Here is a 25,822-nt window from a genome sequence, read left to right as displayed (position 1 = left end):
GAAATTTTTTTTTCTAGCAAAATATATTTCACCCTGACAAAATACATTTCCGATGAAATTGGAGATGTGTTGATTCGTTACTTCGAAAAGGAGGGTAACATGAATGAACTTTTAACGTCTTTTTACAACAATTCATGTTAAAAGGGTGTGAATAATCCTACAGCGGGTGCGAATTTATCATCTCCCTTAGATTTTAGCAACTATTATATGAACCCATTTCTAGGAGTTCGGCTCCTTCAATTAGTGAGTTTAGCTTGCTCTAAAGTCGTACTCGGCCAAATCTTTGCCCGTCATACTATTCCAATTTTGGCGTTTGGTTGAAAAAAAATATAGACAGCAGGGGGAATATGTCACAGTGGAAGAGTGGGAAATGCCTAAATCTATTTCCAGCCCCAAGAGATGTTAATGCTAATTCTCCCTGAAATTTTTAATTTGTTTCCATTCCGTTTTATAAGGGAATCAAAATAGAATGCCGATTCTGATTCCAAATTTCGGTAATGCAAAGGCAGCCTCAAATCCCTAATACATAGAATTGGGGAAAAATGAGTCACGTTGGGTTGTAATTCACTAGCTTTGTTGAATTACCATGGACCATATTTGAATCAACTCGCAACACAGTGTCCTCTAGCAAACCAGGTAACTCAAGATTAGAGAGCTTTATTGTCACAAAGTGCAGATTATCAAAAAATAGAACATAAATAGTTCAAGAAATATAGAGTGATACCTAAATATAAAATTATTAAGAACATTTTAGCATAGGTCGTTGATTTTTTTTTCTCTGGCCATCCAATTTTTATTTGTAAGAAGCTGCACTCTTGCCTCTTCAATAATGTGTCTGGATGGGAGCAAACATGCGCCCAAAGCAAATAATACCATAAGGACCATCTTCCAATTCCATGAGATTTAATATGTTAGCCCTTTTAGTCCAGTAGTTTTTCAAAAAGTACTGTACGGACCACACTATAGGATGATCCTAACCGTCCGTGTGATGGGTCAGAATGTAAATAGGTTGTGCCCAAAAAATCATTTCCATAGGATGATCCTAGCCCTCCGATCTATAGAGGAACTCCATATCAAATGAGATTACCCAATAAAGGCAAAAACAATACCAGTGTGCTAAGCAACAGGGTGAGAATCTGCATTCGACATGTGGGCCTTGCTTCTTTTGACGTAAAATGGGCATAAAACAGAGAAACAAAACTAGGGTACAACTCGGGTCGATTTTCGGGAATTCAGGTGGAGCTTTTATCATAAAATCACGTTGGGTTGAGGATGATTCCAATTTATTTTTTAGCAAAAGCTCAATCCGACCCAAGTTGCACCCCTAAAAACTATGAACTGTATTAAGTGGAGCACTTTCAAGCCTAGAAAATGGGAAAGAGCAGAAGATTTTTTTCACCTTAATCTGTTTCCCAGCGGCTCCCAAACTACAACACAAGAACAATAAACTGTTGTAGAAAGTACACGAGTCCTCAAAACAAAGGCAAGGAGGTTGTAGCTACCTTTGCTATCCTTTTTACAGCAAGTATATATAAATAAATGCTCACGTGTTTGGGGGGTATAAGATGAGATATTTACTTACCAGAGATCGATTGCCACTGAGTACTGAGTGGACACCGGATTTTCAGACGTAGAAATCCTAGCAGCGCCAACGAACCATGAATCGAGTAAGCCCAAGTTTAACAGCAAAAGTGGCGGAAAGATGAACAGAGATGTCATGTTATGCTCTGACATAAAGAGCTGTACATCCAATGCTCTCAGAAGATAGATATTACATGGGAGATTTCAAAACCAAACACCAATCCTTAATCTCAAGTATTCGCTGTTCTTGGAATGATTGGCCATCATTTCATCCTGCAAAACAAAAGGTGTGCGTGAGAAATATTGCAAATTTTACAAAGGAAATGCCAGATTGTTAGCTACCCATGTCTGATTCACACGCAGCAACACAGGTTATTTTGGAATAAGTGGTTGTCTTATTTTTTTAATTTTTTTGAATAGTGGTCCTAATGTAACATGGATTCTACTGAATCGGTGTCAGATGTGTCAATTTACAACTTTAAGACATGTGTCAGATTCCAATACGATAGGATTCAGTGTGACACTTCAAGATCTCTTTAATCTATTTGTTTTCTAAATACAACAGATTTACAACTATCACAAGTGAGTTTTTATCTATCCTAATAGTACTTTATGATATGAAAACAAAACATTATATTTACTCAACCTACCAAAATTCCAAGTATATACTTATTATACTGTTAAAGAATTAAAATTAGCTGAATCCCTGAATCCTTTTTAAGGTTAGCCGAATCCGACACTAGATACCCGTGTCGGATGAATCCAAATCGTATCTGTACTCATGCAACATAAGGTGTGTCAAAATGCCTATTCTAAAATCATTAGAGAAACAGATATGCTAGGCCTCCCAACTCCAAGAAGGACATCGATTTTGTAGTTTAAAAGCACTGCTCGATTCAGTTGTGGCCTTTCTTAAGAACATATTTGACTTCTGAGTCAGAGAAAATTTCCTCGCCTCAATCATTGACTTACCTGGGCCGACATGGTTTTAAAGTAACATCAATAATAGTTAGTGTTCGCCTCAATCACTGAGTTCAGTAGAAAACCTAATAACTCTTAACAGTTACTAAAATGCTGTGGCCTTTCTTAAGAACGTATTTGACTTCTGAGTCAGAGAAAATTTCCTTGCCTCAATCATTGACTTACCTGGGTCGACATGGTTTTAAAGCAACATTAATAATAGGAGTGTTTGCCTCAATCATTGACTTCAATGGAAAACCTAATGACTCTTAACAGTTATGCTAAGCTACGTTTCTAGGCATGTCTGGTTTCACACCATAGACTCGGAGTAGTGGACAAGCACATGGAACTTACCGTGGAGAATAGTAGTAAGTAGTGTTTGGTTGTCAACCTAGTATAGTGGCAGGTGTCATTACCGATATATATATTTTGCAAGTGTCTTGCATGAGTAATATAAAGTAGTTCTTTCATCATTGTCATATGTAGGTACCCTGGGTCGGTACTTTTCGTATGTAGATTACGATTTTGCCCTCAAATAATGTTTCATAGAGATAGATGTTAGATATCAGCAGAGGGGTTAATGGTAAAAGAGTAATGCTGATGTGTAAATCTCACAGAAAAAGAAAAGAAATTCCTTTTTTCACTAGCTATATATATATATATATATATATATATATATATATATATATATATATATATATATATATATATATATATATATATAGAGGAAAATGATTGTGAGCTTGAAGCTCATATAGCTTATATGAGCTTGAGGGTCCAAACACATGGGTCCCACATTTTTGTGGTGATCCAAACCATTCATTTGCAAGGCCCCATCATAGATAGGGTGTGTACCAAAAATCAGATCCATTAGATCATCCTAACCCTTCCAAAAGCGGAGGGCAAAAATGGGCAGATTTGTGGCAAACGGTGTCTGTCCATTTTGCCCTCCACATTTGGATGGGTTAGGATGATCCTATGAAGCTGATTTTTTGTACACATCCTATCTATGTAAGGGCCTTTCAAATGAATGCTTTGGATCATCCTAACAATGTGGGCCCACATGTGTTTGGGCCCTCAAGCTCATATAAGCTATATGAGCTTCAAGCTCACAATCATTTTCCTCATATATATATATATATATATATATATATATATATATATATATATATATAGAGAGAGAGAGAGAGAGAGAGAGAGAGAGAGAGCATCATGCCGAATAAATTCAAACAAAATTCCACCTTTTTGTGGTTTTGGGCTTGGATATTATAGCGAGGGGACAAGAATGACACGTCAGCAAACATGCAATGATTAACCATGAGACATCCATGGGAGTCTCGAGAGATTTCAATGCTATATTGGGAACCAAACAAGGAATTTTGCACCCATAAGCCAGACAAACACACAAGAGGTGGATACCACAAAATATTCAACACAGAGAAGGAGATGGATACAACAGAATCAAAGTCCTCTCCAGAAGAGGAAGCAGCAATATAGGACCTAGCAGATAGAAGCATCCAGAAAGTTCTATGAGGAATCCTATTAACCGAAAAAAATACAACAGTAGGAAACACACCTGTAAATTAAATATCAACATCGCTTCTAGAATCGGGATCAATATGCCCACCCCTCCAGTCAGTTGACCGTGAGGGCATCACATGCATTGCCCGAGATTGGAGCATGAAACCACTTCCCCCGGTATTTTGATGGCTGTCATTTACTCTGGCTGAGATTCTAGTCGAAGAGTCGGGGGCAGATCTGAAACCAACAGCTGAGACTGTTTGGCCAATTACTGGTGCAGAACTCTCAATATTGGCAGCGCCACTAAAATCTTTCTTAGGGTCAACCACGAAGGAACCAGCAATTACCTAGGGCAATCAATCACACAAAACATTTGATGCAACAAAAATGGGGACAGATGAGTTCTCAAAAATATATATTTTTAGAATAAGTTCTAAAAAATATTGCAAATTACAAACACTACCTGTACTGGACCTGCAGCCTTCAGAGGTCCCCCAACTCCGCCACCAACTATGCGACCATCTGCACCAGATAGACATATACTCAGCCCACCAGTTATTGAGGACCCTCCTCCAACTTCCGTACGAATGAATGATCCAGAGAGAGAAAGAATCTCAAACCGTCCCTGCAATGAAAAAAGATAATGAAAATACTAATAGTGAAGCAATAATGAATGAAGAGAGCATGGAGATGTGTTACAAAACAAACACACTGATTAGTGGGCAGAATCACTGAGGATCTAATCAGTTCTTTGCACCAAATGTGGAATACTGGCCCAATTAAAACCTTTTTTTTCTTGGTTTTTGAATGGTGAACTGGGTCAGATAAAACTGTGGAGAACAAATACGAGATGACTTGTTTTTTCTGGCGTCGATACTTCAGGTAGCATAAATATTCCTAGGAAGACAAACCCCATTAAAAAAATAATTCTGAAACAAATGAGAAAACATTACATAATTGAAATTATAGCAGAGGCAAATCCTAGTCAAGACCAGATAACCAAGTAAAAATCTAAATCTCTTGAGTATCACTCGATTCAACAGATTCCATAGGCTGCACAACCAATCAAAATACAATTCCGGATACATTTCTACAAGTACCCTGAGATTTCTCACAACCTCCACCAGTCACAAATTGATTACAACTTGCTCCAACATCAGAAAAGTAGAGCAACTTTCAGAGAAAATGCTGATGATCATATTATTGACCTACATGGCATTTCATGCCCTTCCTACAAGGATGCAAGTAATATATCTGACAGCAGTATCCTACTAAAGTAGTACTACTACCTTCATAAATCAACTCTTTTTTCCCTTGTTTCTTTTGGAGATGTTACAAGAATAACTAACCTCATCTTTTTTTAATGGCAAGAATAACTAACCTCATATGTCACATTGCCCCCCAACATGGCTGGCTGCCGGAGAGATGCATTAGATATAGAACCAGATGCTGAGAGAATACAAATTGCACGCTTGAGTTGTTGCATGAATGACATGATTTTCTGACCTACATCCTATTGAATGAATGCCAAATATTAGGAGGGGATAATGGAAAGACACAAACAACTCCGGCATCTAGCTTGTGTAAAGTAAAACAAAATCTGCCAAAGTAACAGAATGATAGTCAACCGACTTGAGATAGACTAGATCATGAATTTTGACAAAACACGGAAAAACAGTACAAGAAACATTGGCGATCATTTTCAAAAAAAAAAAAAAAAGAGGAAAAGAAACATGGAAAATAAGGCAGTAAGCCAGTAACACAATACAAGAAAAAATGAGACCAATAATGAGAGGGATCAGTTCATGTTCAAGATACTAAATCATTTTTAAGCATAGCTACCTAGCATCATGTTTCATAACATGTATTCTGTACATGTCATCTCCATACTGGGGACCAATACAAAAAGTTTCTGGGGCATAGTTGAGATGTATTTTAGTTTCAAACAAGTTTCAACTTCTTGAAACAAGTTTCACTCTTTTGTTTGAATTTTTCCATCAGACAATTGCAGCCTGCATGGAGTTAACCTGCCATCAAATCATCTTTCTTGTTCTTTTCGTTAATCAACATTACTGACAGAAAAGTGAATTTATTCACATAATGGCAGGAAAGTAGCAAGAGGAACACCTAATAAAAACTTGCAGTATAAATATATATTATCTGAAACATGTATATTTGTACTTAATTATTTGTCAACCTACGAAATGTAAAACATATCTAGACCGATATGAAGTAAAATCTTAAGAAATATAACTTATACATAGTTGAGACATACCAAAAACACACTCAACATGGACCAAAACATGCCTACGATATCCGTAGAATGTACCTAAGACATACTTACATCACACCAAGACTGAATCAAACATGCCTCGCAGACAGTCCAAACACGTCCCAAGAACATACCTAAGAATTTCAGGCAAACGTCTGAAGAACACAGCCAAGAATGTCATAAGAACTAACCAAAAAAATGTGTCTCCAAACTACCTATCCCCCTTGTCGAAGTACTCATTACCAAATCCCAGCAAATATAGTTCAGGAATAGATGTCTATGGAAATATAGACAAAGGAAACAAACTTCAAAATGAAAAATCTATAAACTTTCATGAATAGAAGGAAAATGAAATGCATATACAAAATTTCATAGACAATTTAAAAGAGACACCTAGAATTTTTTTAAAAAAAGGAAAAAAAACATTGATATGAAAAATCACCAAGGAGCCAGATGTATCCAAAGGAAATAAACCATTCAACAGGATGCAGAATCTGTCCAAGGTCAGTTCCAAGTCCAACTACCCATTGACTTCTCACACCACGTTTATATAGGAGCTTCATTGTATCATATAAATTAATATCAGTTTAAATAGACCGTGGCATTAATATGGGCTTTTGCTGAACTTTTTGAAACCCTTAACCAGGAAATACTATTCGAATGTTCATAAAATTAAAGTGATAGCTCTATCACTGGAACAGCAAAAAAAAGCATAAGTTAATTAGAGTATTCTTCAGGGGTTTACCATTCAAAAAAAAAAAGTATTCTTCAGGGGTTTCAATTTGATGCGGCTTGAGTGTGTGACCTAACTGCTTCCGCAAAACAAATAAAAGAATTATATGATTCAGATTCAATTCGTGTCGAATAGACGGTGGAATTGCAGGTATAGAAGAAGTATACGATCTACAATTCAAATTACAGAATCTAACAAAAATGTAAAATTCTATTGAAGTGGTAAAAAATTGTGAGTTTCCATGTTTCACTATTTATTCCTTTTGATTTTGTTAAAGATTATTATTATTATTATTGTTATTATTAGGGATTTGCTAGGGACCATCGCAGAACGCATTTCGAGGGCCGGCTGTTGCATGAGAGCAGCCACATAGGCTCACTTTTCAACAGATTTTGTCTTATTCATTTAATTCTTCTGAGGTGGTTGCTCTCTCATGCAACAGCCGGCCCACGAAAGGCCTTTTGCAATGGTCCCTATTGGTATAGTTGTAATTACTTTTCAGTTCACTTATTAGTGGCATTATTGTAATTTTGCTTTGAGATTGTGAGATACATAAACAGTAGAGGGGATGCTTGAGGTGATTTTTTTCTGAATGGCAGGATGCTTCAGGTGATTTGTCGCCCGGCCTTTCTCCACACATATAGGTCCTTGTTTCATCTTTCGTTCTCCCTATCTTTGTTTCTTCTCCTCCATCTATGGTTCCAAATGTCGATCAAAATGTCGGTTTTGGCCGACGTATGTCAGTTTCGGTGGCCACCAAGACAAAATCAAGTGGAAGTGATTTCGTTACCAAATTTCAGTTGAAATATCAGCCATGCTGGTCCCATGTCGGTCATTTCGGTCACGTCGACCAAAGCCTGGTTTGAATACAGCCAACAACAATCAAGTGTGTGTTCATAGGAAATAATCTAATATGTAAAACAGTAAGAATCAAATTGTTTTGTTGAAGGCAAAAGTCAAGCCATCTTAGCAGTAGCTAGTGAGCTTAGTTGGACCAAAAGGGTTTCTTTCTAAGCTAGCAATCAATACAATGAAGGCCAATATTATGTTTTGTGATAATCAGTACAATGAAGGCTATGATTTAGTTGACATCTTGAATTTTCAGCAGAAGCATGTCAACACGTGTTGACACTTCTTTTGACACTAGTAAATGTACTCAGACTAAATGTGAATGTGTCGAGATGTTATTGTACTCTAGCAAATGAAATAAAGTTTATTATCGAATATAGTGTTATCTCCTCTTCTATTATTAACTATTCATTTTAACCATTCTTGAAGTAATATTTTTGCTATCCCCTTCTCTAAACCTGAAACACTGAACAATTACTTCTTCCAATATTATATTCATTCTATCCTGTTAGTTTCTCTTTCTCAATACATATTGGAGACCAGATGATAACCGATTAGATTGATGAATGCATTGTTATTTGATTATTTCATGTTCCTTTGAGGACTTATAGTTGCTTAAGATTTATTAGTTTGTTAAATGAATACCAAATTTTTTTGCTTCCAATTATAATTAGTAAATAGTAATTAGTGATTTTATCAGTATTCGTATGGACACGTCGCTGTTCCTAAATTATTAGGGGTTGTCGTGCCGGACGCTCATATCTGTGTCGACACTCGATACATGAATCCGTGTCCATAGATCATACAATGAAGGCCAAATATCAAGCTATTTAGGCAATATCTAGAAGAGTAATAATCTTGTTGCAGCTAATTATTTATTTCAGTATTTCACAAGCCAACAATGCATATCAAGATAACTTCACTTTGAAAAGGTTTATGCAGGAACCTTATATTGAGAGTGAAGATCAAGTGGGAGTTTTACTTACAAAGGGAATTAGTGGGAGCTATTTAGTATCTTGTTTGCAAGCTAGGAATGAGGATCGTCACACCTTACATTGAGAACGACGGTCAAGTTGCAGATTTACTTACAAAGGATATTAGTGGGAGCTATTTAGTATCTTGTTCACAAGCTAGGAATGAGACTCTCCCCCCCCCCCCCCCCCCCAAACACACACACACAACTTGAGCGGAGAGTTTACATTGGTATCCTATTCAGATAGATAAATAAAAAAAATAACAGGAACAGGGCTGTCCAGAACGCCTGGGCGTTTCCTATTGAAGCTTGGGTGCCTCCAACTCATGGGATTCTAAAGCTGGACCTCAATGGATCAAGTATGGGAAATCCTGGACCATCGGGTATTGGAGGCCTCTCGAGGAATGAAGAGGGGGTGGTGATTTGGGCCTTTAGAGGCCCCATCGGTGTAGCAGATGCAAACGAGGCGGAGGTACACACCATCCATCATAGCATCAAGAGGCTCCATAATGTTGATATGAACAAGGCGGTGGTGAAAGGGGACTCTCTCAATGTTATCAGATGGATTCGAGATGCAAAGGCATGCCTTGGAGATTTGCTGGCTTTTTTGATGAAGTTCAGGATAGAATTGGGGCGGCATCGGTCTCTTTTATGTACGTGAGGTGGTTTGCCAATAGCGAAGCGGATAAATTAGCACGAGAAGGGGTTTCCAAAGAAAGTAGAAAGTGTCAAGCTCTTCGACTTTCTTCCTCCCAGTTTCTTTCTTATGTATATTGGTTTCTGTTTCTTGATTGTACATCTGTAGCCTATTCAGGGACCTCCTCGGTCTCGATTTTTTTAATGAAATCTATTTGCCATTCAAAAAAAAAAAGACACGAACAGGGCTGTCGTTTTCAATGTGAAAAAGTATTTTAGTCCTATTTGTTAAGTTGTATATGTATAACAGCTATTCATGAGTGCTATTAAAACAGCTATTAATGAGAAATGAGAATGCACCTTTAGTGAAAACACCCTATTGGGTTAATGCCAAACCTGTTCTCACTCTATTTCCATCTTCTTCAATCAGAAGAAAAGTTGACTATAATATCACTTATCTAAGCAATCAAAATCACCATGATGTAAGATCCCTATCTTACTCAAATGATGCTTAGGATTGTAAACCTTGAGAAAATTTTGACATAAGATGCTATATTGAGTGTGTGTATATATATATATATATGAAAAGTGTTGCGTGATCCAAACCATTCATTTGAAAGTCCCTTACCTAGATAGGGTGTCCACAAAAAATCAGACCCATAGGATGATCCTAACCCATCCAACAGTGGAGGGAAAAATGGGCAGATTTGTGGACAAACTATGTCTGTCCATTTTTTCCCATTTTCCCCTTCACTGTTGGATGGGTTAGGATCATCCTATGGGTCTGATTTTTTGTGGACACCCTATCTAGGTAAGGGACTTTCAAATGAATGGTTTGGATCACCCAAACAATGTGGGCCCCCACTGTATTTAATCCGAGCGAGTAGATAAGCTTAGCTACAAGACCGAGTAGCAACACTTTTCCGTATATATATATAGAGGAAACTGTTGGTGTGCTTAAGCTCACCATACTTATGGGGAGCTTAAGCGCACCATAGGTTTGGTGCGCTTAAGCTCACCAACAGTTTTCTCATATATATATATATATATATATATATATGTGTGTGTGTGTGTGTGTGTGTGTGTGTTTGTATCTTCAAGAGAATTAAACAATTTCAAAGGCAACTGAGAGTGCACACTTCTCCAGCAGCGACTGTAATGACATGTGGTGTAAATCCTTGCCCTGCATTCCCTGCACTAAAAAATTAAAGAATGAGTATCACATGTATAGCTAGCTAATTATTCAAACTCATACATAGCTACTAGAATGTCACACTTCTAAGTTAGCATCAATACAAGAGATTAAAAGAAGCAATAGTTATGCTTATGTAGTATCATGATATAGCAAATTCAAAAGATATATAGTTCAACAACTTTATAAACGTTGCCGTTAAAAAAAAAAAGAGTCAAGCCAAAACCTTTATAAAGAGCAGGAGTAAATGGAAAACCAAAGAGTAAGACATCTTCTCTTCAACCTGCAAAGGGTATGAATGGATTTCTGTAACAAACCCGAAACACTACAGAATAGAAGCATCGTGAGCCCAAAGACTATATGCCCGCCTGCTATTAGCAAAAATGGACGCTAATTAACTCTACAGTTAACTATGTTGCATTAGTAGAATAGTTGTTGTGGGTCATAATTGTGCTTTAAGTTTCCTAAAAAATCATATCCCCCATTTTTTTTTTGAATGGTGAAATTCATATCCCACTTCCCCATCAATATCTTCAGATTCTTCAACTGAGCCCGCATAAGCCAAAAAACGTTCAGAAATGACAGCCCCAAAACTGGTCTGCCTATGTTTTCCAGTGTCATCGTTAATAGTTCTACAACATCCATTGACGTTGAGCTTGACCAACACACTAGAAGCTTTTGTCAATCAGTAGGAGATTAAGAGCTCGAAAAAAATCTATATAAACTCAAATCCAATCAACAGATTTTAAGAGGAATTTCTTTAAAACTTAAAGCCTTTCTCCTATTTACTTAAAGGACAGAACCACCAATTCCAAAAAAATTGCGGCATTGCTAAAGCTGGAGAGATCAGAGAAAATATTGATTAAACCAAAAAAGAATATCCAAAGTTGAGAGGACCACAGGATGAAGTAAGAAAATAACCCACAAAATTTGCATTAAATCATTTGACAAATTCATTTTTTCTCAAGCTGATTATGGCCATACGTAAGGGGATAGGATACCATATTAATGAAAATGGTACTGATTATTTGGAATTCCAACAAATAGTCGATGATAAATCTACCAGAGCGGACATACTCCCATTTGACATCATTGTTGTATATAAGGGGAGATATAATTGAGTCGATGAAAAAATTAGACAAGTCAACTTGGCTAGGCCCTCGGCAATCCGAGTTTCTGAACATCAAGGATGACATCCAAGAAACGAAAGAACATATAAGGGTAAAAACTGAAATGCAAGATATGAAACCCTAGATTGAGTTTCTCTTGATACGATAGAAGTACAACTGGAGAGATCAAAGGCACAAAATATGACTATACCATGAGATGGTACTCATGGGATGTAGAATGAATGCAACTTCAACCAAAACACAGATGCTTCATAATGGCTATCATTTTCAGAAAAAAAAAAAAAAAACACAGATGCACAATGGATATGCGTTTTATCTGCAATAGTGAATCATGCCAAATGGGTGTTCATGAGATAGTTCCCAACCTCCCAAGAAGCATCAAAGAAAGATCTAAATAGAAGCAATGAAGGCCAAGGTTTGCGCACTCTAGTATGAGGTGAAGCTTGTTGAAGAGATCTTGAAAACAACATATAGGATTGAGACTAAAGCATGATTCAAAATATGTATATTAATGACTAAAGAGTAATCTCATTCGACATTGATGGTTTATCACTAACTATTGGTGATGAGGTAGATTGTTCCCTCATTCTATGTTAGCTCTTGGCAGAATTTTCAAATTCATGAACAAGCAAGCAATCTGCCCAAAAAATTCTACTCATAGAGTAGGCTGTATTATGTTAACAACACGAATCATATTCCTAACTTGTAATTCAATTTTTTTGTGATAACTGATAGATGATATGTATATGGCTTTCTTGTGTACTAATATCTCCCTTTATATATGTGTATAGATATATGCGTGTGTGCACATAATGCCATGCGTCAACAACAAACCTCAGTGGGTACCTAAAAGATGATAATATCTAGATTGAGAATGATCAAAGGAAAAAAAGAAAGAATGAAAGATAAAGTTTATGAAAACCATTAAAAGACAAGTGTTATCTTTTATCAGTGATGATCAAGTAATCAAGAAAATACAACAGTACACGCTGTTATTTACTCATAACCAAAGTAAACAAGTGCATCAAGTTTGAATTCCAAATAGCTCAACAAAGTCAACATCTAATGAGGTCCCAAGCCCAAAACATGGATTAAACCAAGCGATTTGAAAAATACAGTAATTTGTGTATGACCAACTACATGAACCACTTCATTTGAATTCAAGTGTTGTCATTTGAGGCCATTCTTTGCATGGAGTCTAACCCAGCAAAAACGTTTGATTGTGTCCCTCCAATAAGCTGAATTTGCAATGACGTGTTTAGAGTCTAAAATAAAAGAACAAAAGGAAGTTTCCAGGGAAAAAACACCATCACTTCGGCATGCTCTAAATCAAATTTCTAGCTCACATAGAACAAGCTCAGATATATCAAACTAAGGATTTGAACTATCCTTCTCTAGAAGTCATCTACACCAAGCTAGAGGGTCTTCAGATTCAAGCATCACCAGATTTAAATCGTCCCTCAAATCAGCGAAATGGCACATGTCTCCTCCAATGCACTGGTACAAAATATGCCCTGTAAGTGGATGGTGGTGCTACCATAAATTCATGTCCAACAAAACTTACATAACCACCCTAAGCATGGAAATTGAACTATATGTTCTTGGGACCTTTATCAGCTGAACTAGTGCAATGTTAAAAAATGGAAAATCCATGCACTTGAAAATCATCGTGAAACATCGCCGATAAATCACATGGATAAGTACATAACATAGCGTAAATCCTAGGAACTAATCAAGTAATATACATTTGCAGTAAGCCTATAGACGGGGGTTCCCAAGCCAGTTTGGGTAACCCGGGGCCAGCCAGCATTTGGGGTGTGGGGTGCTTAGAAATGATCAAGGGAATGTTGTTTGAATATTCACATGTACTATTGGGGTAGCAGGCGCTTCGGAAGCAGAGGTTTGTGCCGCTCACCAACGCATAAAGTTTTTAGCATCAAAGGGTCTGGTTAATGTGGTGGTTGAAGGTGACTACTTAAATGCCATCAAGTGGCTGGGAGGCCCTCAAAAAAAAATCCTTAGAGGTTCGATAGATAGTTTGATGAGATCTCAGATTGCTCCAGAGATATGGATTTATCATTTAGGCATGTTCGACTCGGCTAACGAGGTGGCAGATTGTTTGGCTAGATCAGGGGTGCCCAAATAATCTTCGCCTTATTCGATTCTCTTCCCCCTTGATTGCTTCCTCTTGTTCTTTATATTGATGTTCTTCCTTATCTTTGTATTTTGACCATCTCAGTCTCATCATTTTTAATAAATTGGCGACCATTATCATTATATATACAGACACTTGCAGTAGCAGTAATCATCTACAACAAAGCTAAAGGGACTTCAGATTCACACCTCACCGGATTTAACTCATTCCTCAAATTAGCTCAATGACACATGGCGCCTCCAATGCATTGGTACAAAATATGTCCCGTAAGAAAAGTGGATGGTGGTGTTATCATAAATTCATGTCCAACAAACTTTACATAACCAGCCCAAGCATCCAAATTGAACTAACATGTTCTTGGGATTTTACCTTTATCAGCTGAACTTGAGGAATGTTAAAAAAACGGAAAATTCATGCACATGAAAACCATCGCGAAACATCGGCGATAAATCACATAGGGATAAATAAATAACATAGTGTAATTCGTAAGAAACCATGTTACATGGATTCTTTTGAATAAGTGAAGTACTCGTGTCGGAATCCAATACTTTAGGATTCACCATGACAATTCTGGATATCTTTAACCTCTTTTTTTCTAAATATTTCTCTATATATTACAAAAAACTTACAATTATCACATGTTTTGAGTTTTCTCTATCCTAGTAAGTTTTTTATATGGAAATAAAATATTATATACACTTAACCTAGTAAAATTCTCAATATATAACCATATTATCACACAAAAGAACTAAAATTTGCCGAATCCATGAATCCATTTTTTAGGTTATAGCCGAATCTAACACTCAGTATCCATGTCAGATTCCAACACTCGCATCTGTACTCATGCATCATAGCTAAGAATTAACAAGTAATATAAGTAATGGGGTAACACATAAAAGATGAAAACGAACGGATTGAAGAGAGAGGGAGGGTGTAGAAATATGATAAAAAGCAATGAGAGATCAACCGTAAGACATGATTCTGCCATGCTTACGCAGCCAAATGGAGAGAGAGAGAGAGAGAGAGAGAGAGAGAGAGAGAGTAATATATTTGAACTAATTTAAATAACCAGCCCAACAATGGAAATTGAACTGATATGCTCTTGGGAATTTACGCTTATCAGCTGAACTAGTGCAATGTTTAAAAAAAAGGTACAAAATATGTTCCGTAACGAAAGTGGGTGGTGGTGCTACCATAAATTCATGTCCAGCAAAACTTACATAACCAGCCCAAGCATGGAAATTGAACTAATAATATTTTATTGGGATTTTACCTTCATCAGCTGAACTAGTGCAATGTTAAAAAATGGAAAAATCGATGCACTAAAAAACCATTGCGAAAGTCGATAAATCACATGGGGATAAGTAAAACAACAAAGAATAATTCCAATGAATTAACCAAGTAACATACATTTGCAGTAGCAGTATTGGGGTAACAAATAAAAAGAAGAAAACAAATAAGAAGCAGTGAGAGATCAACTGAAAGACATGATTCTTCCATGAATGCATTTCCAAATGAAGAAAGGGTTAACATATAAAGTATGAGGTGAAGATTCTTAATGAGATGTTGAAAACAACATAGAAATAGAAGCAATGAAGGGCAAGGTTAGAGGACTCTAGTATGAGGAGGTGAAGTTTCTTAATGAGATGTTGAAAAGGACATGTAGGACATAATTCAAAACATGCATATAATAATGAGTAAAGATGAATCTAGGGTTTGGAATCTCACCTAGAGCGTCCAATTGAGCTTTTTTGGAAGAAGAGGAAGATTCTTTCTTGAGAGAAGAAGGCGGTGCTGATGTGGGGGCTTTATTGGTGGAGGGAGAAGCAGAGGCAGAGGAAGAAGAGGCATCGTTGGTTCCGCCGGGGCCGTACTTTCTCGGCCGCCCGCGTTTCCTTCTGATGGTTTCAGTCACAGGGGGTACGGCGGAGGGTCGAATGGAAACGGAATTTGGAGGGAAAAGGAGGGGATTTTGGTCGTCTGAGTAATGGGTGTTAGGGTTAGGGTTTGAGAAGAGGCCATTTGTGGTTGTTGTGTGGTGGTTCTGTTGATGTTGTTGTTGGTGGTGGTGGTGGTGATAGTAAGAGCTTAGATCGCCCTCGTTTCCCTCCATAGGGTCTCTCTCTCTCTTTTAGGGTTTTTTTTAATTCTCCTCTCTCTCTCTCTCTCTCTCTCTCTCTCTGGTTGGGGATTTTTTTATTCTCTCTCTCTCTCTCTCTGGTTAGGTTTATTTTATACTCTTCTTTCTCTCGTGCTTTCCCCGTAAAGTAAAAATAAAATAGAGTCTGGAAGATCAGGTTAACTATAACTTTGTGGGTCCCACTTTTGAGTAGAAGTACGGACATTACTTATGGTAAGTGATATATTCCCCCCTTTTCTTCCCTGCCACCCCCTTTCTACTGTATTTTTATGATTACTCGTTTTTACACTACAAGGTAACAAGGGTGTGGAGGTCTCGATGTCTCTTGTGATTCTTTAAAAATAAAAAAAATAGAGTGTGGAGGATCAGGTTAACTTTGTGGGCCCCACTTCGAGTAGAAGTACGTACTTTGCTTACGGGGAGTGAAATACCCGCCCCTTTTCTTCCCCACCACCCCCACTAGTGTATTTATGATGACTCTTTTTAGACTGTATGGGGGTGGAGGAGAAGAAAAGGGCTATATATATATATATATATATATATAATTTCCCCCCGTACTCTTAGTTTGTTTATTATTTATGGGATATTTTGATTGAACTCCCAATTTGAATAAATGATTGAAGGGGACATCCCAAGTGTGCATCGTGATGAGGGCAGATAATACGTTAATTGGCGTGGAGGACGTGGCCATAGTTTCTTGTTGGATCTATCATTATAGGTAAAATCAATAATCAGGTTCTTCTTATTTTTTCAAAAGGATTGTTTTGGATTTTTGAGAATTGATTTTGTGTCCAAAAACTGATTATTAGACAAGGGCCTAAACGAGGACAAGGCACGCTTTGTTTCATTCAATTGTACCCAGGCTTTTTTTTTTGTGAGGAAGTCTAGACTGAAGGGAGCCCTTGCAAAAAAGAGGTGAAAGGGCTCTCCTATTGGCTACACATCACCATCATACATTAATAAAGGCTGAAAAGTCAAATATGATGGTGATGTGTAGCTAATGAGAGAGCCCTTTCATCTCTTTTTTGCAAGGGCTCCCTTCAGTCTAGCATTCCTCATTTTTTGTTTATCCATTTTACATCTCATGGGTTTCTTCGAGGGGACCTAAAATGGGTGTAAAAAAAATTTTACACCCATTTTTCCACATTACAGTGGACATAAAATTTGTTTTATGATCATTTTAAGTTAAAGAAACAGAGCCTAAGGGGATCCTTCCAAATGAATGCTTTGGATCCCCCAAAAATGTGGGACTATATGTGTTTTTTTAGCTCGAGCTCAGGAACACTTTCTCGTTGGAAAACGAAAAGTTTTTTCTTTGGAAACAATTGTTTTTTGGAAAAGAGAATAGAAATGTGGTGGGGAAAATATTCCCACTTTGGAAGTTTGAAAAAGGTGGAGAGGGGTTAATATACTCAACACCCCCCCCCCCCACCCACCCCCCCTACACACACACACACACACTTTTCTCCTTCCTGCTCTGTAGCACCAGTGGCTTTTGGAAACAGTGGACCAAAGCACCGTCCGTGCGCATACATAGGTTGTGGGATGCTTTTTGGCGCACTTTGCATTTCGCATCGTCACGATTAACGATTGGAGGACGGGGGTTTTACACAATCAAACAGTCACTCCAGGATTGATCTAGACCTTAGAATCGCGGAGGGGCGCGATCTAACAGTCGGATTTCAAATCAATCCAGTAAGGTGCCCTGTAGAAATGCTTTTCACAGAGAAAAGACATTGGTGGCTCTATAAATAGAGCTGATTGGAACCATTCCATTAGAGAATTGAATTCACAAACTAGTGGTGCATTATGAGAAGTCCATACCATTTTTATTCTCTTTCAAAGTCCCTTCAAGTTGTTTTTTACTCATGTTTTCACCATTTTCCTTCTCTAATTACTATTATTCTACAGAAACAATTATTAGATCTTTCTCTAAGGCTTGCTAATTCTCAAGGTCGTTTTGGATTTGATTCCGCTTGTGCATAGTGTCATCAAATATTAGTAGGAAATTCCTACTAGGCTTCATTATATCTTGGAGGCATGTTCACAGATCCCCTTTGCACACAATTGGTGGGTGTGTGGGTGTGAATTTTGTCTTAAGGAAAGTAGTCTCATGCCCTGAAGCAAAGTAATTTCTGATTTCCCACCACCAGTAGATTCTCCTTTTCTTCAACAAAAGCTAGCCATTGAAGGAAGGGCGCCCAAATCCTCATAAGCCCATCCACATCCTTCAACTTTTCCGATGTGGGATTTTTGCTTTTGCGTGGAACTCCAAACACCTTGGAAGTAGTGCCATGCTCTATTTCTTGGTTTCTGAATTTGCCTTCTTTCCATCTTATTGGATATTCTGTTAATGGCCCTAATCTTAAACGAGCGGGGCCTAAGAGACAAAAAAGAACAAGGTAGCAGAATTTCCAGACAATTTGGAGGAGTTTCTTCCTTATTAACCCATTGGGTCTATCAAAGTTTGCTACTCTTGCGTATGCTTAGTTTTCCAACTGATTTAGCATTGAATCCTCCGTCGATATTCATGCATCTACATACTGCAAGCCAAGTTACCCGAGTAATTTGCATCCTTGGAAGGTACCAAATAGATCATGATATAAATCATTGAAAACTTGCCGAAAATGTTTTTGTTACATGCAAGGGACGAGAGGTTATATGCTCATATTTAGAAGATCAGATAGCCTTGAGGTGATTGACTATTCTGAACTTTGTTGGTTGTCGGGAGACTCAGGACAACCAGAGATCCACATTTGATCATATTTTTATGTCTTGCAAATCATATTTGGAAAGAACAATAAATCCAGTGATGGGCTGAATGACATTAATGTGAATATCTTGTTATTGTTATGATAGAAAGAATTCAAAATCAGCTTATTTCTGTGCAGTACATAAGCACTGCATTTATGTTGGAAGACCCATGACTAAAGAATTGGTACTTACTCTTTAGAGAGCATGTTGTGTGCATGGGCTTGGTCGATGGTTTTGATTGCCTTTCATAGTGGGACTTTTCAAACAGATATTTACACACTGTAATCACCTATGAAGCACGGGTATGGGGTGCGGGTACGACACGACACGGGTACGTGGGTACGTGATTTGCCAAAAAAATCAGGTGCGGGTACATTCGGGTACGCCGAATATAATAATATATTTTAATATTTTATTATATATTTATAAAAATTAAAAATAATAATAATTGTAGAGCAATCAAATAACAATAACATCACCAAAATAAAAAATTCTAATATTACTCTTCATTTCATAAGTGATTAAGTTCCATATTTCATAACATGAGGCATCAATACATCATTCATTAGAAAAAAAAGTCTGTGACCAGTGTGTTGACCAGTGCCTGACAAGATGAATAATTTTTAGAGAACAAATTATGAGATTTTTTTTACCGGACTTTTGGGATTTAATAATGTTTGGACAAAATAGATTTTATGAATTTTTAAAATTTGAAAAATACCCCACCGTTTGGAAGTTAAGAAAATTAAAATTTTGACCCGACCATTTTTCTTTGAATTTTGTACTAAAACTGGAGAGTTGACTTTTTTTCCTTTTAAATTTGGGTGTTGAAACTATTTTTAATAAATCCAAAATGGGGGTATTCCGTTATTTACATGTAAATCTTAAGTAAATGGACAATAAAATAGTAAAGACATTTATGTGTCGGGTGCGGGAGCCCCGGGAGAGTACCCGTGCTTCCTAGGTGATCACTGTGATTATTGATCCAATAGATTTTTATAAGAGATAGAATGCATGTGATTGACATTTTCATGGACCATTTTATGTTTTTTTAATCATATTGATGAGAGTCTTAATAATGTAACAGTGGGGAGGCTATTAGGTCGAACAACTGAACTAATAATTACATGATTTGTGAACTAATAATCACATTTCCTTGAATCGTGAAGTGAGTAGAAGATCCAAGGAGTACGAACAAACATTCCTGAAGCTTTACATCATCCAAATGGCGGCCAAGCACTGGAAAAACACACCAGAAAACGAACATGTCAACAGGAATGATTGGAAAATTCCAAAACCATGTTTTTCAAAGTTTGATTTTCTTCAAAGCATTTATAAAGATAAAAAACACTAATATGACAGTATTCTCTCCCTCATGATGAATCTTAAATCTCTCCATCACATATTTTTTGGGTTTATCAATTAATCAGTCAATGGTTTTCTTTCCTCTTTTGGGTTTATCAATTATTGCTCATAGTTTCCTTATTTTATCTTTTTTTCTTAAAATATTTCTTAATTTAAAGTTTGTGCATCAATGATAAATCGTGAAAGGACAATACATTAGAAGCAAGGATTGAATTTGAAAGCTACATATGAACATAATTCACTTAAATATATTAGAGAACAAGGACTAAAACCAAGTACTCAAGCAACCATGGAAAACAATGGGATTTTGGCATGAACAGATTTACAAACAAAATTTGGGTCATTTACAAATGTGAGTGCCTATCTAGTTTTCTCATTTGAAATCCGTAAGAGACATTTGGATGTTTATTAGGATACAGTATACCAACAATGCAGAATGGAGATAATTTCCTAAAATTTAGTGGGCATGGCCAAAAACAGAAAGGAAACAAAAGAGACAACTTGAATTGAATTCTTCACTTACACTTCTATTCATAGACAGCAATTTGCTAAGCACTCTTTTGGGTCTAGTGGACCTGATCTTGGAAGGCTTTTCAGACCCATCTTGGTTAAGGACTTGATCATCAACGTCCGAGTCATCTTCAGCTAATTTCATCCTTAGTGTGATCTTTGGCTTTGAGGATTTAATAGCACTTAGTTGCCCGTCCTTTGAGGTTTCATCTTCACGAGTAGCTAGAAGGGCACTTATATTGCTAGGTTGGTCCTTCACTTGGCCAGCGGCCATGGTCACACGGGCTTGTTCAAAAAAGAGAACTTGCACTACCACCCTTAGTGGCAGTAACTCGTTTTGAGCCGCGTGCATGCAAGTTTCCACGGATAGCTTCTTGCAGTCTAAGAGCCGACACAACCGCTTTCTCTCGCTCTTGTTAAGGTCTGGGTGAGACTGGATAATCAAAGATTAGGACTAAATCAAGAAAGGAAATTTTGTCACGCTCAACATTATTCTTCTTAGATGAAGCGGTGTAATTCACATACCCTATTAAGGGTAGTCTTCACTTTTCACATGGCATCAGAGTAAAGGTCCCGAGTTCAAAACTCCTTGATAAAAAAAATTTGCATGTAATGGCCAACCCAAAAAAAGAGGGACCACATGTGCCACATCTAGGCCAACCCTAAAAGAGGGGCCACACGTAAGGGGGAGTGTTAAAGTATAAAAGATTAAATAACGCCTTCTCCAACAGCTTAAGCTTTTGGAGAAGGATTTATTTAATCTTCTATACTTTAACAATTCTCACTATCTTTACACAATTGATACTCCCACAGTCCCACCCTCTTAACCCCTGTTTATTTTAAACTTCCGTCATTGGTTATTGCATATCCAAGAAGTATATCATGGCCAATTAGAGAAGTTTAAAGGAAAGAGGTGTGAAAATAAAAAATGTGAGGCATGAAATTGTAACTCTAATGATGTCTACCTGCACATTTGTAGATCAAAATCACAAGTGTAGGATGATTCTGACCATATGAGGAAGAATTTGAGCATTAAAAATGTGCAGTTAACAATAGCAGTTGAGAATGGCTCACATTCACCAGTTGAAAGTAGTCCCACCGAAGATTCATGGTCTAAATAAGGGGTTTTTTGCAGATCATACTTGGAAAGAATATGCTAATAATAAGAAATAAATCTAAATTACCTTGAGATAAATGTCAATAACTCTGTAGATATCATCGTGGTCGGGCCTTGCATAATCTGGTATGGCCTCAGCAAGAGCAACCATCTTTTGCAGAGGCAAATTCGCATCTCGTGCAATCTCTTGAAGATAACCATCGATGATCTTTGCAACCTTCAGTTTTGAACTATGGGACGCCGAACAAGACCTTCGACCCTCTTGAAACTCAAAATCAACGTACTCTGCCGAGCAAGACCTCCTCCTCTCTAACCCGGCCTTCGCTCTAGGCGGGCTAGTCGGTGGACTTTGCCTCTGGACCATAAATTGCTCCAATATAGTCATCACTATATCAACATCATACAACGTTTCATTCGTGTAGGACAGTGATGGAATTAACAGATCCCCAACCGTAGCTTCCTCTAACTGAATTCCCACTCTCCTAGCCAATTCCATCTTGGACGAAGAACAAGCACTAACTATAATTGCGGCCTTTAAAAGCTTAAGTAAAAAACTCCAAGAAACAGAACCCTTCTTCATTGGAAGTAATGTTACTATTGACTCCAAAACCATTCGCTGTTTTGAAGTTATCAATCCAACTGGGTCTGAACAAGAGTCTGGTATTTGTTTATTTTCACTGTCATTAGACATGTTGGGCAGCCAGCGGCTTGCGTAAACTTGCAATGCCTCTCCGATAAGTCTGGTGGAGAGTTTACCTGAAGATTTAATGGCCACCATGATTCTCCAATAGAGATCTATGCCCAATTCTGCAATATCTTCAGCCCACCACGCTCTCTGAATTGGTTTGTGTTTTTGGCTCTTTGTACCATTACAGAGAATATCATCTCTAGAGCAATTGTAAGACCAATTCACCTTTGAAGGGTGCATTAGAACTTTTGAGGCAATAGTGTCGACACATCTGCTTGTTATTCCAAGATCTTCGGACCATAGAGGGAAAGATTCTGTGCTCTTTAGTGTCACTATTGAATCTTTCCAACCATGAAGGATGCATGAGTTTAAGAAGATTTCAAGTTTATGGATGAGATTACCCTTCTCCGCATACTCTGTCATTTCAAGATATTCGGCCGCACATCGAACTGACACAATGTTTAAGGCACTAACAGTTAATGTCATGCCATAGCAGAATTTTGCACAGATTTCAAATGCCTCTACGCCAGCTGGGAAGTTCTGGAGATGGATTATGTGCTCAGAGTCTGTTGATTCGGAGCACATGCGTTGTAAGCGCGAGCATTTTGAGAGCAGAGGAGACTGTGTGACAAGAACATAGATGATGAATTGTAGTGGGAAAGTGATTTATGGCTGAATGCTGAGCTATCAATTTTTTTACTGCAATTTGAGATGGTTAGAAATCTTGTATGGTTCTTGGATGCTAATGATCAAATATGAAAAGTATCTGACAAAAAACTAAGAATTTTTTTGAAATGGGTTTCTAGATTGTCATTTGGACAGAGAGGAAACTGTGTGACAAGAACATAGATGATGAATTGTAGTAGAAAACTAATGAATCACAGCAATGCTGAACTATCGAATTTCGAACTGAAATTTGAAATGGTTGGAAATATCGTATGGTTCTCGGATGCTTAGGATCAAATAGGAAAAAGTATCTGGCAAAAAAACTCAAAAAACACCATTTTGAAATGGGTTTTTAGGATTTCAAATAAATGGATTTTGAGGATTTTACCTTGTGTAGTAGGTATCTGCTGCTCTTAACCTGGATTATGAAATCACTTGAAACTTCTGTGGTAACACACCTGTATCCAAAACAGGACACTTTTACAACATCAAGAACATAATGATCCTTCTACACCTAAAAACAGATCCATTCATTCTTCCCAAACTATGTTGCATGGATCCTTTGCCCCCTATGCCGAATCCATGTCGACACAGTTGTAGCCATGTCCCGCACGAATCCTACTTTTTTGGGGTGAATCCGACAGATCATTGCCTCTTTTAAAATGCAAATCCTATATATTTTCCCTTTAAACACATTTGCTTCTTACCTTTTTAATAAAAGCACAGCCCGTCCTCTCTTAATATAAATCCTAGCACCTCAATGCCCCACCCTTGAACATCGATCTCCTCTCCCCTTCTTCTTCGACTCTCTTAGGAAAAATCTTAATGCCTCGACCCTCAAATTTTTCATGAATATTATATATATATATATATATATATATATATATATATATATATATATATATATATATATATTTATTTATTTATTTATTTTATTTAATAAAAGTTATCGAATCCACAAATCCTACTTTTTGAGGCTCGCCGAATCTGATACCTCGAATGCGAATTCAAGTCCATGCCACAAAATTTCCAAACAAGAAAAAAAAAAGATTTAAAAAAAAAAAAGAACAAATGAAACCTTTCCAAACTATCCATATTACCTTACAGCCTCTTCAGTATAGAAAGTATCCTGCTGTTTTCCAAGCTTCATAAACTTCATCTCTGACTATCTATTCGCTCTGCAACTGTTGTTGTCATGGAGAATTCCTCAATAGGTTAACTGTGGCAGGAAATCTCGTAACCATTTCTGTTCAGAGCTTTCCATTTACAGCCTCAGAATCATCATTTGATGAGACTGCCACCCTCTGTTTCACACAATAAATTGATAAAAACACCCATCTACTGCATAGAATTCTCAACTGGGTCAGCCATAATATCAGCAAGGATCTAAGTACTTTTGTAATGCAGAGAGAATTGGGCACATGAATGTGGAAAAAACAAGAGGTGGTAAGCCACAAAAATCAGTTAACTGACTGACAAACCAAGAAAAAAAATGGCATGAAATGAATATAATTTCAATCAAATCCAACAACAAAATTTCAAATAAACACATCAACCCATTTCTTAAAAATGAGAAAAATTAGAAAGAAAAAAAGGAACCCAGAAAGAAATAGTGACACCTGAAAATAATATAATTATATCTATCAAAAAACTAAAAAAAAAACAGAAACCATGAAATTGGTTGTTTATCTAGACTGAAATGTAATGTGTTCATGCCACCTGTTGTGACTCTTCTCAGAATCTATACTTCAAATTTTAGTGAAGTATCAAAATTACACGCACTTGCTTATGCCTGCCCCATTCTGCCATCTTTTCTCAGCCTTTGCAATTTTCTTCTTCTTCCCAGAGCTTAATTTAGTCAAAACCTAGTCTATATACAACATAGTACACACCTTGGATGATAAAAAAAGAAGAAAACAGGAAAAACAGATATAAATATTAGTGAGAATCTTAACTACTCTGTGAGTGGTGGGTCGTGTAACAGTAAATAATAATAAATGAGCCATGTGTTGGATATTTAAAAAAAAAATTATTAAATTTTAAAATATAAAATTGATTTATTAAAAAGAGGTACTTCTTTTTTTTGTTGTGAAAGGGTATCTTCTTTATTCAAAAGACACTTGTTGTTAAAGTTAATTTTAATGAGTGCTTAGATATTTTTTCATTTCTGTTTATAAAAAGAGTGTTAGAGTCCCATTTTTTATTAGTTAGATCTCTTAGCCTAATTTGTTTTGGATTTTGAGAATTGATTGCGAGTCCAAAATTTCGAGCCCAATAATTGGTTTGGAGGCTCACCATCGGTTGTCATAATCTCAAACGAACAGGGCATTATTGGATATTTCCAATAATCAATTTTGGACTCGCAATCGGTTCTTGTAATTTTGAGTCCAACAATCAATTTTGGACTCCTAATCAGTTCTCAAAATCCAAAACAGACAGGACTTTAGAATTATCTACGATTCAGAACTAGCTCTACCTTGTCCCTTTGCATTCTCTCTTAGTGCGGGCATACTGGTTTCCTAAAGGACTTGCAGTGCAATCCTTGATGGATAGTTGTGGGAATTTAGAAATTTCAGATTT

The 25,822-nt window shown here is 37.0% G+C and overlaps 2 protein-coding genes across 7 annotated transcripts; both read right to left on the bottom strand.

Moving 5' to 3' along the window:
* Positions 1 to 1,379: 1,379 nt before the first annotated feature.
* Positions 1,380 to 16,213, bottom strand: LOC143847220 (AT-hook motif nuclear-localized protein 14-like). 5 transcript variants are annotated; one of them, XM_077355966.1, is made up of 8 exons: positions 15,731 to 16,213; positions 10,665 to 10,717; positions 7,858 to 7,924; positions 6,407 to 6,489; positions 5,444 to 5,575; positions 4,526 to 4,687; positions 4,118 to 4,409; positions 1,380 to 1,854 (listed from the first exon to the last, which is right to left on the bottom strand). In XM_077355966.1, exons 1-7 carry the CDS (start codon positions 16,113 to 16,115, stop codon positions 4,125 to 4,127), a joined length of 1,167 nt encoding a protein of 388 aa, XP_077212081.1. In that variant the 5' UTR covers positions 16,116 to 16,213; the 3' UTR covers positions 1,380 to 1,854; positions 4,118 to 4,124. The 5 variants fall into 5 exon arrangements, with proteins under 5 accessions (XP_077212081.1, XP_077212082.1, XP_077212083.1 ...); XM_077355967.1 differs by lacking the exon at positions 7,858 to 7,924 and adding an exon at positions 7,080 to 7,143; XM_077355968.1 differs by lacking the exon at positions 7,858 to 7,924 and adding an exon at positions 7,080 to 7,143 and having other exon boundaries at positions 6,407 to 6,468; positions 15,731 to 16,212.
* A 3,693-nt stretch (positions 16,214 to 19,906) lies between these two features.
* Positions 19,907 to 25,135, bottom strand: LOC143845731 (BTB/POZ domain-containing protein At1g67900-like). 2 transcript variants are annotated; one of them, XM_077354141.1, is made up of 6 exons: positions 25,025 to 25,135; positions 24,343 to 24,546; positions 23,631 to 23,700; positions 21,956 to 23,197; positions 20,785 to 21,204; positions 19,907 to 20,135 (listed from the first exon to the last, which is right to left on the bottom strand). In XM_077354141.1, exons 2-6 carry the CDS (start codon positions 24,399 to 24,401, stop codon positions 20,109 to 20,111), a joined length of 1,818 nt encoding a protein of 605 aa, XP_077210256.1. In that variant the 5' UTR covers positions 24,402 to 24,546; positions 25,025 to 25,135; the 3' UTR covers positions 19,907 to 20,108. The 2 variants fall into 2 exon arrangements, with proteins under 2 accessions (XP_077210256.1, XP_077210255.1); XM_077354140.1 differs by having other exon boundaries at positions 24,962 to 25,128.
* Positions 25,136 to 25,822: the final 687 nt, after the last annotated feature.

This window comes from Tasmannia lanceolata, unplaced genomic scaffold, assembly GCF_043159265.1.
Source record: "Tasmannia lanceolata isolate RefF3 unplaced genomic scaffold, GAP_Taslan_0.1 ptg000015l, whole genome shotgun sequence".
In the NCBI taxonomy this organism is placed as follows: Eukaryota; Viridiplantae; Streptophyta; class Magnoliopsida; order Canellales; family Winteraceae; genus Tasmannia; species Tasmannia lanceolata.
Note: the sequence above shows the minus strand (reverse complement) of the source record. Positions and strands in the feature narration are given on the sequence as shown.

Bases quoted from the DNA above. Each gene is read 5' to 3' on its own strand.
- LOC143845731 (XM_077354141.1), bottom strand. From the start codon at position 24,401: ATGAAGTTTATGAAGCTTGGAAAACAGCAGGATACTTTCTATACTGAA. The intron at 23,701-24,342 runs GTAATATGGATA...TTTTGGATACAG, and splicing joins TATACTGAAGAGGCTGTAAG to GTGTGTTACCACAGAAGTTT. The intron at 20,136-20,784 runs GTAAGTGAAGAA...GTGTTTTTCCAG, and splicing joins TGCTGTCTATGAATAGAAGT to TGCTTGGCCGCCATTTGGAT.
- LOC143847220 (XM_077355966.1), bottom strand. From the start codon at position 16,115: ATGGAGGGAAACGAGGGCGATCTAAGCTCTTACTATCACCACCACCAC. The intron at 10,718-15,730 runs GTGAGATTCCAA...TTTTTAGTGCAG, and splicing joins AGCTCAATTGGACGCTCTAG to GGAATGCAGGGCAAGGATTT. The intron at 4,410-4,525 runs GTAGTGTTTGTA...TGATTGCCCTAG, and splicing joins AGGCTGCAGGTCCAGTACAG to GTAATTGCTGGTTCCTTCGT.